The following is a 15,320-nucleotide window of genomic DNA, read 5'->3' as shown; positions in this document are numbered from 1 at the left end:
AAAAAAGAAAAGGAAAAAGGGAAAATTTATCCTTGTGATGACTATAGAATTTACTCTTAACAAATATCCTGTATATCATACAGCAGTGTTAGTTAGGTTCCCCATTTGCAGTCAACCAACCAGGGTGGAAAATACATACTATGAGGTTAGGTCTGCTTTGGTTGCATCTTTACTGAATACGTAGACTTTTTTTTCTTGTCATTATTCCTTCAACAATAGAGGATAACAAGTATTTATATAACACTTATGTTGTAGTGGGTATTATAAGAAATCTAGAGATGAGATATATGAGAGGACGTGCATAAGTTATAAGCAGATACTATGCCATTTTATGTAAGGGAGTTGAGCATCCATGGGGGAAGGGGGATTCTGGAGCCAGTCCCCCTCAGATACGAAGGGATACTATTGTCATCATGTTGTACATTACATCCCTAGTACTTATTTATCTTTGACTGTAAATTTATACCTTTTCACTACCTTCCTCCAGTTCTCCCTCTCCGCACCTTCCACCTCTGGTAACCACAAGTCTGATCTCTTTTTCTATGACTTTAGTTCTGTTATATTTTTTAAAATTGATTTTTAACCCATTTACGTTTACTACTATATTATTGGCATTTATTTATCCCACCTCATTTCATATTATGCGTTTACCAGATTGAAGATGTATTCATTGGCTTTAGTTCAACATCACCAAGAGTGAATCATGTACACAGGATGGTGAAACAAACCAATGACATCATGAAGATAGTTTTGTTTTGTTTTTTTAAAGAATCCACATATGAGATCATATAGTTTTTGTCTCAACTGATATTGTCTACCTAGACCCCATTTTATTTTTTTAGTGGGACAGAGTACACACTGTACAAAAATGAACTAGAGCAAAATGTGGCATTCTTAAGCAATATTTTTGAATCTTTGTTTTGATCTCAAACAATTCCTACCTCACAGCAGAAAACAGATCTAGTTTTGGGGTGCAGTTTATATCACTAGTGACCTGTAAGAGGGTGAATGGATCCTTTCTCATTAATGGAATTTTATTCAGCAATCAAAAAAGATAAACTCATGCCATTCGCAGCAACGTGGATGGAGCTAAAAGGAATTATGCTCAGTGAAATAACCCAGAAGGAAAAAGAAAAATATCGGATGGTTTCACTTATAGCAGAAATATAGGGGAACCAAATAAGACATCACTGTAAAAAATAATAACAGTACAAAACACAACAAAGCAAAAACGGACAATTATAAATCAGAGACATCCTGCAGGGGAGGAGGAGGGACAGGGATCAGAGAGAAGGAGGGAGCACAGGGGACTGAGGTGACGGTGCACGGGTGCATTGATGAAGGAAACTCTATGGGGACTACACCTGAGGGCATGGGGGGAAGCAAAGATTGTTTAAAAATGAACAATGATGTAAAAAAAATTAATAGAAAAAATAAAAAAAATAGAAAAACCCTAAAAAAATAAAATAAAATAATGTTATTTATGCTGGAGTCCCTTTACCTCCAGGTAGACTTTTATTTTCTAAGTAATACCACCAGTAGGGACTAGAGTAGCAAGCACAATACTTACTCTCTTTTTAATTATGCTATATTGTGTTAAAATTCACAGAGAAACATCCTTTGAGAGACAGAGGACTGACTGCACTTTATTGAACTACCTCAGCAGGACTGAGGTAGTACTGGGAAGGACTGAAGGACTACCTAAAGTCTGTTTATTCCAAATATCTCCAATACTTTTATGCAAGGTTATCTCCAGAAATAGATCTGTATTTTAGGGATTTTAAAAGTATACAAAACAAAAATTTTGGACATTTAATTTTGTTATGTTGAAATAAAAGTTCATTATAATTGAATATCATTTTGGTTTTATTTTCACTTTTTTTACTTTGAGAATTGCTTTTCCTTCTTATACTGAGATAAATGCTTTATAATAAATTATTTTTTTCCCTCTTACTAAAAGATTAAACTATCATGGAAGTAAAGGATAAGGTTGGGGAATCTCTCAGGCAACAGCCTGACAAGGCAACAGCCTTGAGAAGTAAAACTGCTAGGTTAAATTATAAAATAGGCCAAATCTTGGGCCTCCCCAGTGGCGCAGCGGTTGAGCGCTGGGTTGCGAAGCTGCCCGCAGCCTCTGCAGCGCCAGTTCGATCCCCGGCTGTTCCCCGGCCACCGGAGGAGGGTCCCACATGGCGCGCAGACCTCTCCTGCCGCCCACTGCTCCCCTCAGCAGTGTACTTCGGTCCTTCTGCCTGCTCTGCTCCCCGCTCTGGCTCTGGTGAATTCTCTCACCCTCCCGTGCTTCTGACTGTACCCAGTGCTTGTATAAATAAATAAATAAATAAATAAATAAATAAATAAATCTTCAAAAAAAAAATAGGCCCAATCTCTCTGTTCCTTCCAACTCCCCCCACCCCTTCCTTCTCCGGTTCTTGGTAGTTCCTTTCCTACCTCTCCCTCAGGAAAGGATCTGATGAACTCACTGTTAGTGTGTTTAATGCAAGACTTAATGAGGTTAACTCTTCCAGAGTGTTTTGCTTTTTAACAAGGTATAGAATTCTAAGGCCAAAAAACATGAAAATCTGGGATGCTTTACTAAGCAGGATAGAGACAAGAAGTACTTGGAGATGGGGTTGGAGATGATTTGGGGAACAGAGATTTTCCTGCCATCCTCCAAACCTTATGACAAAAGCAGCTGCTTTCTTTCAAAAACTTCCTCGGAACACACAGAGTTAAAAGGATGAGAAAGGATAATTAACAATCGCTTCCTGTTACGTTCTCCTATGAATGAGACTGACAATATGGAAGGGATATCAAACATAGGGTTCAACCTTACTGACTCCTCCTAGCACATAAGTTTTCAGTGAAATCTTCCCCAGACTACTGTAGAAGCCCACTGTGAGGGTAAAGAATCTGCTTCCTGAATTTTTTTTAAAGATTTCTTTATGCATACAAGAGCTGGGGTACAGGCCAGAGGTGTAGAGGGTGAGAGGATTCACCAGAGACAGAGTGGGGAGCAGAGCAGGCAGATCTACTGAAATACAGTGCTGAGGGGAGCAGCGGGCGAGTCAGGAGAGGTCTGCTGTGCCATGTGGTTCACCTCCCTGGCCAGAGATAGAACTCATGCTGCAGAGGCCGCAGAGAGCTTCATAGGTCGTGTCTTCTTGCGCCACCAGGGAGGCCCCAAAAAGTTAATTTTCTTATTAAAAGTAATGAACCTGATAAAAACTATAAAGAGGAAATGCAATTTTCTCTGAACTAAATTCCAAACCTTAGATTTCTGATAAGAGTGTAGGATCAGGGCCTCCCTGGTGGCGCAGCGGTTGAGCGCTGGGTTGCAAAGCTGCCCGAAGCCTCTGCGGCGCCAGTTCAATCCCCAGCCACTGGGCGAGGGTCCCACATGGCGTGCAGACATCTCCTGCCGCCCACTGCTCCGCTCAGCAGTGTGCTTCGTCAGTCTGTCTTTTCTGCTCTCCCCTCTCCGCTCTGGCTCTGGTGAATTCTCTCACCCTCCTGTGCCTCTGACTGTACCCTGTGCTTGTATAAATAGATAAATAAATCTGAAAAAAAAAAAAGAGTATAGGATCAGACAAACTGCAAAATAAGATCTTAATCTACCTCTTCTGCTATCCTCCCTATGCCTGGTCCATAAAAAGTGTTTTTTTGTCTTAAAATGTACTTGGTCTCAGTGAGGTCAAACAAAGTAAAGGCAAAGGATCACATCTTAGTATTGCAAAGTTAAGGAATGTTTTCTTATCTGAAGAAGTTAGTAATAACTTAGAAACTAATAAAAGTTCTCAGTGTCTTCACAAATATTGGTAAAATAACATTCTTTTATGTTATTTTTATATTCCCCAGACAATTGCAACCCCCTTATTTTGACCCTAATCCCTCCTTTCCCCGTCCCCCACACCCCATAGAGTGTCTCTGGTTCATAGTTGTTTGTTGATTTTGATATTTTCTTTCTTATAGTTATTCTTTTTCCTGGTCCCTTATTTAAGTTTTCTAGATTCCTGCTATGAGTGACCATCCGGTATTTTTCTTTTTCTTTCTGGCTTATTTTGCTGAGCATGATCCCTTCCAGCTCCATCCATGTTGCTGCAAATTGCATGTGTTTATCTTTTTTGAATGCTGAGTAATAGTCCATGGTGTATATGTACCACATCTTGATCCAGTCATCTATTTTTGGGCATTTGGGCTGTTTCCAAAGCTTAGCTATTGTAAATAGTGCTGCAATAAACATAGGGGTACAGGTGCTCTTTGGAATTGATATATCTGTGTCCTTTGGGTAAATACCTAGGAGTGGAATTGCTGGATCATATGGAAGCTCTATGTTTAGTAGGTCAAGAAATCTCTGCACAGCCCTCCATAGTGGTTGGACCAGTTTGCACTCCCACCAGCAGTGCAGGAGAGTTCCTTTTTCTCCACAATCTCGCCAACATTTGTTGTTGCTAGTTTTTTTAATATGTGCCATTCTCACTGGTGTAAGATGGTATCTCATGGTAGTTTTGATTTGCATTTCCCTGATTACAAGTGATGTTGAACATTTTTTCATATGCCTGTTGGCCATTTGCATTTCCTCTTCAGAGAAGTTTCTTTTTAGCTCTCCTGCCCATTTTTTTTACTTTTTTTTTATGTTTTTTTAAATTTATTTATTCATTTATTTGTTTGTTTGTTTTTTTGCTTATACATGCACTGGGTACAGTCAGAAGCGCGGGAGGGTGAGAGAATTCACCAGAGCTAGAGAGGGAAGCAGAGCAGGCAGAAGGACCGAAGTACACTGCTGAGGGGAGCAGCGGGTGGCAGGAGAGGTCTGCGCGCCATGTGGGACCCTCCTCTGGTGGCCGGGGAGCAGCCGGGGATCGAACCGGTGCCGCAGAGGCCGCGGGCAGCTTCGCAACCCAGTGCTCAACCACTGCGCCACCGGGGAGGCCCTCTCCTGCCCATTTTCTGACTGGATTATTTTTTTTGTTTGTTTTTGTTGAGTCTTATCAGCTCTTTGTAGATTTTTGTGATCAGTCCTTTATCATTAGTGTTGTATGCAAAAATGTTCTACCAGTCGGTGGGGTTTCTCTTTGTTTTTGTTATTGTCTCTTTTGCTGTGCATAAGCTCTTTAATTTGATGTAGTCCCAGCTGTTGATCTTTGCCTTCACTATCACTGCTTTGGGTGATGTGTCTGTAAAGATGTCTTTGATGTGCATATCATGTCGCCTATATTTCCTTCTATGTAAAATTAGTACACATGGCCAAAATTTTAAAGGTAAATCAAGAGATATCTGTGTCTGTCATTGTCTTTTGCCTCCAGAGGGTGCCTGTATACATTCTAATAGAAAAACCCAAATTTTGAGATTGTGATCTGGAATTTTGATTAAACAAAAACTAGTTCAAAATTTAATGGATAAATTTGAAGCAGGCATGCCTTGAGATTTTAATGTTGGGTATTAATACTTAAATCTGTTTAATCATTATTTAAATAGTGGCTAAATCTTATAAAACTAAGGTTTTGCTAAATTTAATAATGAGAATTTGTTGACTAAAGTCATTTTATCTGAAATTACTGAATTTTCAGATTTACTTTTTGCTCCTTCCTATAACGAGCTAAAATTTAATGTAATCTCACCTAAAAGGTAATTAAAGGATGTGTTTAGGTAAGCTGTCTAGTCTAAAGGGATGATAGTATAACAGCTATTGCAATGTCTTACAATCAAAAGATTAAAAACTTGGATGTAAAGTGTGTGTTTAAAAAGGAAGGAATGTATTGGAAATAGATATTTTGAAAGGCTTGAGAAGGATTTAGTGTCAACATGAAATGGTTATCATTGAAATAAAATCATAAAGAATGAAAAATCACACCATTAAAAGTCTGAGAAAGGTATGGTAGGAAAAGAAATTTTTTGTGCTTGAATGACTTGCTGCAAAAGAATATTTAAGTTACTAAATACATAGTAGTATACTAAGTATACTTAGTATACTACTATGTATACTTAGTATACTACTTAGTAGTATACTTAGTATACTACTATGTATTTAGTAATTTAGTATACTGCTTAGTATACTACTATGTATACTTAGTATACTACTTAGTAGTATACTTAGTATACTACTATGTATTTAGTAATTTAGTATACTGCTTAGTATACTACTATGTATTTAGTAACTTAAATATTAGTTAGTCCTTTTTTTGCATATGAAAAAATTAAGGTGTTGTTGTTGTTGAATTAAGGTATTTCAAAGCTGCTTTCACTAGCTTCCCATAACAAAGACTGTTTAGGGGCCCCCCTGGTGGCACAGTAGTTAAGTCTCAGCAGTATCAAGCTATCACCAGACTCTAAAGCAGGAGTTTGATCCCTGGCCAGGGAGCTAACGTACATGGCATGGCAGATTCTCCTGTCTCACCCACTGCTCCCCTCAGCAGTGTATTTCAGTAGGTCTGCCTGTTTTCTGTTCCCCACTCTGTCTCTGGTGAATCCTCTTACCCCCTAGCCCGCACCTCTGGCCTATACCCAAGTTCTGGTATGCATAAATAAATAAAGCTTTTTAAAAATAAAATAAAATAGTTGATCTGAAAATTGTGGTGCTCTTTTACCCTCAGATTACCTGAGAAAAATCTTACCCTATGAGCATTGCCGAGCTTTGTCAAATATCTGTTCTTTAAAATCTTTGTCACTCTGAGTAATTAAGCATTTTACACATCTTCTCTGAAATAAAAAATTCTAAACTAGTAAAGTTTTTGTCTTAAAAGGATTCCTAAGACACCTGATAAAATCTATTTCATTGTGAAAAACCAGTTGTGTCTATTTGGATATATTGATACCTCACAGGTATCATATGACATATTGATACCTCATAGGTATCATTGTCATAAAAATTGTTACACCTTTTCAACATAAATGTAAACTAATGGGAATGATCTAAAAAATACAAAGACTTCTTAAAACCTAATGTGTTTTGGTAGGTCCCTAACACTGACTCTAGTGGAGTTCACAATTCTAAGACTCTGGTCATAAAAGCAAGGATCACATGATTACCTGCCTCCTTCAGGGCATGCAGAACGCAATCGTTAAGTTGGTCAATTTTAAAAACTGAGGGAAGTTACTCAGAAGACCCAAAATCCTGCACTATTTCAAGCTAGATTTGCTGAGGCTATGAAAAAGTACACTAATCTGGATTCAGAGACTGTAGAAGGACAAGCAATCCTAGCTGTGCACTTCATTAGCCAGTCTTGCCCTGACATCAGGCACAGTCTCCAGAGATGGAATCAAGGGCCTCGGGCCCCTTTCCCCATATTTTTGGACATAGTCTTTAAGGCCAACAATGACACATAGTGGGGCAGCCAGGCTAAAAGAAAAGGGAGGACAACAGAAGGGCCCAGTAACATAGCAGCTGCCATTGCCAGCACCCTGCCATCTCAGACTCACCCAAGGTCCCATGGATCCCATGGCATTTGGAACCTGTTAATGGACTTCCAGCCTAGTTCCACTGCCACATTCAATCACATAAAATTTGCAACAAATTGGGACACCTCAGCCATGAGTGTCTGAAGAAGCTGCCCCCAGGACCATTCTCCAAAAGAGGGAGGCCAGCCCAAACCACAGGCTAGATGGGAGGACAAACTGACCACTAGCTGCCTCTGACTATGAAGCCAGTGCAGGCGAAGATCGCTGAAGAAGTCCAGAGGTGAGACAGCCTCCCCTATTTACTTTTTCCTTCCTGTTTTTAAAAAAGATTTATTTATTTATACAAGCACTGGGTACAGTCAGAAGCACAGGAGGGTGAGAGAATTCACCAGAGCCAGAGCGGGGAGCAGAACGACAAATTACACTGTTGAGGGGAGCAGCAGGTGGCAGGAGAGGTCTTCACGCCATTTGGGACCCTCGCCCAGTGGCCAGGGATTGAACTGGCGCTGCAGAGGTTGTGGGCAGCTTCGCAGCCCAGCGCTCAACCGCTGTGCCACTGGGGAGGCCCCCCTATTTACTTTTTCTATGGGTAAGCCCTGGGTTAACCCTAGAAGTGGCAGGCAAAGAGATCACATTCTTGGTAGAAAGGGACCACTTGCTCTGCCTTGCTCCAATTCTCCAGGACCAACCTACTGTTCAAATGTCCTCCTCACAGGTATTGATGGCCAACCTAAACAGTACCACTGCCCTGTTCACTACAAGGCCATGTTTATACATTCATTTTGTGATCTTGCCTTCTTGCTTATTCCTTTCAGTCACAGAGGATTGAAACCTAGAGGCACAAACAGCTACAAAATTCTTGGACCTGGATGCTTGGGCATCCCATTTTGGACAACCTGCACCACGGATAGCTCTTCAAAACAACACATTAACAGCTAAAATTGACTCTGGTCTGAAAGCCCAAAGTGCAGCCTTCTAGTTCCCTTTCACAGCCCATCCCCTGTCCTGACAATAAGCTAGGTAGGGCCAGTGCTATGCCCCAAAATTCAGCCTGAAGCAACTACAGAAGCTAGATCTTTGCCCCATTTCCAAATATTTGTTATTGTCCTCTCAGGAGAGGGGGGAAATGCTGGGGTACAACTGACTAAGGTTAAGGACAAGACCATGAAACTGACCACTATGATGAGAAAAACCAGCCCTGCTGCAGGAATGTAGAAGCAGAAGCAAAAGCCAAAACATGTTTCTGTGTCAAAGGCCAGAGACCAGACATCCCAACAGATAACTGGTGCAAACTGGCACCCCAGGCTAGAAAGCCCGCAAAAACAGAGTCTCAGGGGCCTGCCTAGTGGCGCAGTGGGTTGAGCACAGCGCTGTGAAGCTGTCCTCAATCTCTGCAGCACGGGTTCAATTCCCGCTGGCCAGGGAGATTCCCACATGGCGAAGCAGACCTCTCCTGTCTCGCCTGCTGCTCCCCTCAGCAGTGTATGTCACCCAGTCTGCCTGTTCTGCTCCCCTCTGTGTCTCTGGTGAATCCTCTCACCCTCCTGCGCATCTGGCCTGTACCCCAGCTCTTGTATAAAAATAAATAAATCTTTAAAAAGAAAAGTCTCAAATCCTACTGAGGGTGCAGACTTCTCCCACCTCACCTGTTGCTTCTCTTAGTCTATTTCAATAAATCCACCTGGTTCCGTTCTCCCCGTGTCTCCGGTGAATTCTTTCACCCCCGCGCCTCCAGCCTCACCCTGCTCTTCCCCCAACAACCCCTAATATCCTTCAGCCATTCAAATGATCACTCACTGGGGCTATGAAGATAGAGTCCAAAGCCTCCAGGGAGTAACTTTTTTCTGTTCTTTCCTGCATCTCAGAACTCAAGGCACAGATCTCAGTCAGACTGAGTTTGGCACACCGCGGGAGTTACAAACCCGGACCTCACAGGCTGGCAGAGTTATTACTGAGATGAAGGACACCACCTGGCAAAAGGCAGGAAACCAGCCCCAAAAGCAGTCCAGAGAAGACCTGTGCGCCGGCAGCAAGACGGGGCCTGAACTACAACTCCCAGAAGACTCCGCGCCGTACGAGAATCACTCCGCTGCCAATATTTTGTTCGGCCGGTTGCGCCAGAGCTGCCCACCAAGGGGCAAGCCGCGGTTTTTTCTTTCCGACCCGAGACTTCATCTTCTCACATTTCCGCCGAAAGACGGCTGGCGGCTCCGGAGGAGGAATGGACTTTTTTGAAGAGACGCGCGGAGGCAGACGAACGCAAAAAAACCCACATGACACCGAAAGGGCCGCTTTTCGCGCGCTTTGGCGCGGGGGGTTGTGGGTACCGCGCCCGGGACTGAGGAAGGAGCCGCGGCTGCGACGGTGCCGCCGCGGGGCCCGAGGGGATGTTCGCGGACGAGCCCCACGCCGAGGGGTCGGCGGTAGTCGCCGCGGCCGGCGAGGCGCTGCAAGCCTTGTGCCAGGAGCTGAACCTGGACGAGGGGAGCGCGGCCGAGGCCCTGGACGACTTCGCCGCCATCCGGGGCAACTACAGCCTGGAGGTGAGCGGCGGCAGGTGGGGCTGCCGGGCCGACCCCCGCTAGGCCCCACCCTCGCCCCGCCCCGCCCCGGCCCCGCGGCCTGGGTGGGGGGTTCGCCCGCCGGTAGGGTCGCGGCCCGCCTGGCTCGGACGACCGCGGAGCTGGAAGGGCGGGTGTGGATGAGCCCAGCTATACGTTGGTGGGTTGGGTTTGTGGTTGTTTTTTTTTTCCTGAGGCGGGAAACAAGTCTGTCAGAGGAGCGGCTGGTCCGGGCCGCAGGCCGCTCGGGAGTCCTCCACTCTCCCGTCTTCCAGACTGGGCTTCCCGCCCGCCGAGGCGTCGCAGACGTCTTGGGGCGGCCCTTACATCTGTTGTTTAAAAACCTCGAAAATGGTGTAAGTCCAATCGTGTGCTTGGACACCGCTGCTCAGAGCGTTAAATGTCATCTCACCTCTCTCTCCCCCGCAACCTCTCGAACACCTTCTGTGGTCCCATTCCTCAGATGAGGCAGCTGAGCCCCCCAAAGGGTAAGCACGGTCAGCCTCACCAGGGAGGTGGTGTGGGTCGCTCAGGTGTGATAGCACAGCACGCCACAACAGGTGGAGCGAAGCCTGTGAGTGTGCTGCCTTGCTTGCTTGCTTCTCAGCCCCAGCTTCCTCCTGTGACCTGGGGGTCTGAGGTTTTCCGGATTCTTAGCACAGTGTCTGGTCCTGAATAAAACACGACTGTCAGCTTGACTGGGAGTGTTATTTCCCAGGCAATAATATCAAGGCCTAAGATTCTTCACATAATTATTATATGGAGCCAGACAATCATAAGCCTAGTTGTAGAGACAGACGTGTGATGGAATGTATTTCAACATAGCATTCCAGTGTGCGTGTATTCAGAGGCTTTCCTGGACTCACCCAAATTGACATCCACTGGACTCACACCGAGAGCGCGCCTGACACTCCACCTAGTGAAATAATTAGTTGCTAGGTTCGAAGGCATAGAGTTGGGTATTTGGAGTTGAGTTGGGTATTTGGAGTTGGGTATTTGGAGTATGTCTGTATAGGAAGGGGAGATTCTTATCTGAGAGCAAAACTTGTATTTCTCCAGAGTAAGACTGGATAATGGACACTGATTGGCATGACTGGAAAGCTGAGGGAATAAGAAAGTAAGGAAGATTATGAACTATGGCCTCTCAGTTGAAAACAGATTTTTAAAAGCCTGAGGAAGCATTTCTGACGTCATAGGTCCGCATATGGTCTCTCATTGAATAGGTATTTATGAAGTGCACGCTGTAGTCAGGTATTAAAATAGGGTCTAAAGGGGCCTCCCCGGTGGCGCAGCGGTTGAGCGCTGGGTTGCGAAGCTGATTAATGAATTGTTTGGGACTAGCACCCTAAAATTAGAAGGCCCCCTGGACACAGACTAGATGAAAATACCACTAAAATGTAGAAAATTTAAGTCCTAGGATCAGTGCTTTAATTTTTTTCCTTAAAAATAAAAACCCGGCCGGGCGTGGTGGCGCGCGCCTGTAGTCCCAGCTACTCGGGAGGCGGCCTCTGCGGCGCTCGTTCGATCCCCGGCTGCTCCCCGGCCACCGGCGGAGGATCCCACATGGCGCGCAGACCTCTCCTGCCGCCCGCTGCTCCCCTCAGCAGTGTACTTCGGTCCCTCTGCCTGCTCTGCTCCCCACTCTGGCTCTGGTGAATTCTCTCACCCTCCCGCGCTTCTGACTGTACCCAGTGCATGCATAAACAAAATAAATAAATAAATAAAACATGCCTCTAAAAAAAAAAAAAAATAGGGTCTAAAAATGCACCTTTTTCCATTCTTGAATATGCCTCCTTGTGTGCTTTCTACATGCTATTCCCCCTTGCCTGGAAACTTTTCCAGGAAAAGAAGGAAATATTCTTATAGAGTAGGAAATATTATTAAAGGAGGAAATCTCAATTTGGCAGAGTAGATCAGGACATCTTAAGTGTTTGATTTAGAAATTACAGATATGTGAATTAAGATACCGTGTTTATTTTAACCAGCTCCTACCTGATAGACATCTCCTTATATTTTCATTTCCCTCCACTCACTATTTGCCAGTTTTAAGTCTACATTTGAATCAGTCAAATTAAGTTGATCACTACACTATATTCACCCACAACACTTTGCCGTCTTCTCTTCTTATAGCGTATCTCACCAATTATAGGTAATCAATCTTTTCTGCGCTCTAGACTTGGAGTTTGCTGAGGTCAGAAACCATCTTTTTATTTCTGGGGCCTAGCATCAAAAAACTAGAATAATACGGGTTTTTATTTATTTATTTATTTATTTATTTATTTTTATTTATTTAATTTATTTTTTTTTTTCCGAGTCAGGGTCTCGCTAGGTTGCCCAGGCTGGAGTGCAGTGGCTATTCACAGGCGCGATCCCACTACTGATCAGCACGGGAGTTTTGACCTGCTCCGTTTCCGACCTGGGCCGGTTCACCCCTCCTTAGGCAACCTGGTGGTCCCCCGCTCCCGGGAGGTCACCATATTGATGCCGAACTTAGCGCGGACACCCGATCGGCATAGCGCACTGCAGCCCAGAACTCCTGGACTCAAGCGATCCTCTTGCCTCTGCCTCCCGAGTAGCTGGGACTACAGGCGCGCGCCACCACGCCCGGCCGGGTTTTTATTTTTAAGGAAAAAAATTAAAGCACTGATCCTAGGACTTAAATTTTCTACATTTTAGTGGTATTTTCATCTAGTCTGTGTCCAGGGGGCCTTCTAATTTTAGGGTGCTAGTCCCAAACAATTCATTAATCAAGGCTTCTGAAAACACTTGACTTTATTTTTTATATATTTTATTTTATATAATTCTTAAATCATTTTTCATTTTTGCACAATGTATGCATTTTCATTTTGGTTATATTCCCCATACAATTCCCACCCACTCCCCCCTTATTTTGGCCCTAATCCCCTCCCCCCCCCCCTGTGTCTCTGGTTTATAGTTACTTGTTGATTTTGATTTTTTCTTTATTATAATTATTTTTCTTTATTATAATCTTTTTCCTGGTCCCTTATTTAGGTTTTCTAAATTCCTGCTATGAGTGAGACCAACCGGTGTTTTTCTTTTTCTTTCTGGCTTATTTCTCTGAGCATGATCCTTTCCAGCTCCATCCATGTTGCTGCAAATTGCATGAGTTTATCTTTTTTGATTGCTGAATAATATTCCATGGTGTATATGTACCACATCTTCTTGATCCAGTCATCTATTTTTGGGCATTTGCGTTGTTTCCATAGCTTAGCTATTGTAAATAGTGCCGCTCTAAACATAGGGGTGTAGGTGCCCTTTTGAATTAATGTTTCTGTGTCCTTTGGGTAAATACCTAGGAGTGGAATGGCTGGATCATATGGAAGCGCTGTCTTTAGTAGGTTGAGGAATCTCCACATAGTTTTCCATAGTGGTTGGATCATTTTGCAATCCCACCAGCAGTGCAGGAGAGTTCCTTTTTCTCTACATCCTCGCCAGCATTTGTTGTTGCTAGTAAAAACATTTGACTTTAATCTCACCTGCTTTAATGCTTTGAGCAAATAAGATATCTCACTACTTTAGGAACACTGGATTGCAGCTTTATTGGTTGCCATCCCTTACCACTAACCCCTTTTGGCTTATTTCAAAGTCTGATCTTAAAAGAGCATCTGCACAATGGTGAATAGAAACAGTACTATAGTGTGCTATGAGATTTATGTCTAATTCTTAATCCTTAAAATTTCAGGTATAATTCCACGGTGATGTCATGAAGTGATTCCAGCTTGTAGATAACTCAAGTCTAAAATGGAGAGTTGTATCAAATTCCCGAATAGCATGTTTTTTTATAGCATTATAAATTGAAATATTCTCTAAACCATAGAGCCATACTTGCTATTTTAATGATTAGGGTAAATAATTCCCCAAATCTTTACCTCACCTAAGTTACAGTCTCAGATGTTGTGCAAGATAGGTATTAATTTTTTATGCCTGACTCCCTTGCTATGTTTCTATTCTATTCTTTCCCTTTTCTACCAAACAGATTTTAAAAAAAAAAAAATGAGGGCCTCCCCGGTGGCGCAGCGGTTGAGCGCTGGGTTGCGAAGCTGCCCGCAGCCTCTGTGGCGCCGGTTCGATCCCTGGCTGCTCCCTGGCCACCGGAGGAGGGTCCCACATGGCGCGCAGACCTCTCCTGCCGCCCGCTGCTCCCCTCAGCAGTGTACTTCGGTCCTTCTGCCTGCTCTGCTTCCCGCTCTGGCTCTGGTGAATTCTCTCACCCTCCCGCGCTTCTGACTGTACCCAGTGCATGTATAAACAAAACAAACAAACAAACAAATAAAGAAAGAAAGAAAACATGCCTCTATATAAAAAAAAAAAAAAATGAAACTAAAATGGTAGAAAAGAACTTAAGCATCATCAAGGCCATGACTGGTAGTTTAAAATCAAGAAAACTAATACTGAAAAATTTTAACAGAATTCTTCCAATAATATTAGATATGGGATATAGGTGAGAGATCTGTCTTTAGATTAATACTAATTTATCATGTTATGCAGAATGAGAATAAGGAGTTTTATATTCATTACTGCAATTAACTAAATTTTGTGACCTTGGGTAAATATCACCTCTTTGGTCTGTTACATACATAATGAAAATTGGACCAGATAAAACTCTAGTTCTAGAATGCAAGCATTTTAACATAATATATTCCATTTTTGTCTTTCTTTTTTTACCTGCCAGGGAGAAGTTATACACTGGCTAGCATGTTCATTATACGTTGCGTGTCGCAAAAGCATTATTCCCACAGTTGGAAAAGGAATCATGGAAGGAAATTGTGTTTCACTTACTAGAATACTACGTTCAGCTAAATTAAGGTAAAGCACTTTGGTTTTTCAAACATTATTTTATAAGTCCTAAATTTAATTTTACATTTTAATTTATTTTAAATCATTTAACTCATTTCATTCTGTGTTTTTTATCTTGATTGGTATCCTTTCCCAATTCTCATATTCTTCCTCTGCCATTCCTCCTCAAATTCTGACTTCAGTCAGAGACCTCTATACTAAATCTTAATAATTTTTTTCATTTTTTAAAAATTTGGAAATAATGTTACGCTTTAAGAAAAGTTGCAAAAATAAGAGAAGTATAAAGAACACCCACAGTGGCATCCCTGGTGGCGCAAGGGATTGAGACACAACCTCTGAAGCTGTCCGCAACCTCTGTAGCACGAGCTCTATCCCCAGCCGGCCAACGAGCAGCCCACATGGTGCAGCTGACCTCTCCTCACTCGCCCGCTGCTCCCCCTCAGCAGTGACTTGGGTCAGTCTGCCTGTTCTGTTCCCTACTTTGTCTCTGGTGAAGCCTCTCTCCCTCACACCTCTGGCCTGTATCCCAGCTCTTGTATGTGT

At 43.1% G+C, this 15,320-nt stretch overlaps 1 protein-coding gene across 1 annotated transcript in view; it reads left to right on the top strand.

Annotated features, from left to right (window-relative positions):
- Positions 1-9,785: 9,785 nt before the first annotated feature.
- Positions 9,786-15,320, top strand: part of RBL1 (RB transcriptional corepressor like 1) — a gene marked incomplete at both ends in the record, with an annotated part of 51,362 nt that continues 45,827 nt past the window's right edge. The window contains 2 exons of the mRNA XM_084246479.1: positions 9,786-9,941; positions 14,653-14,786. Of these exons, the coding sequence (XP_084102605.1) occupies positions 9,786-9,941; positions 14,653-14,786 (290 nt within the window). The remainder of the gene's footprint in view (positions 9,942-14,652; positions 14,787-15,320) is intronic.

This window comes from Talpa europaea, assembly GCF_964194135.1.
Source record: "Talpa europaea genome assembly, chromosome: 11".
Classification (NCBI taxonomy): Eukaryota; Metazoa; Chordata; class Mammalia; order Eulipotyphla; family Talpidae; genus Talpa; species Talpa europaea.
The sequence above is the reverse complement of the archived record's forward strand: the minus strand, read 5'-3'. Positions and strand labels throughout refer to the sequence as shown.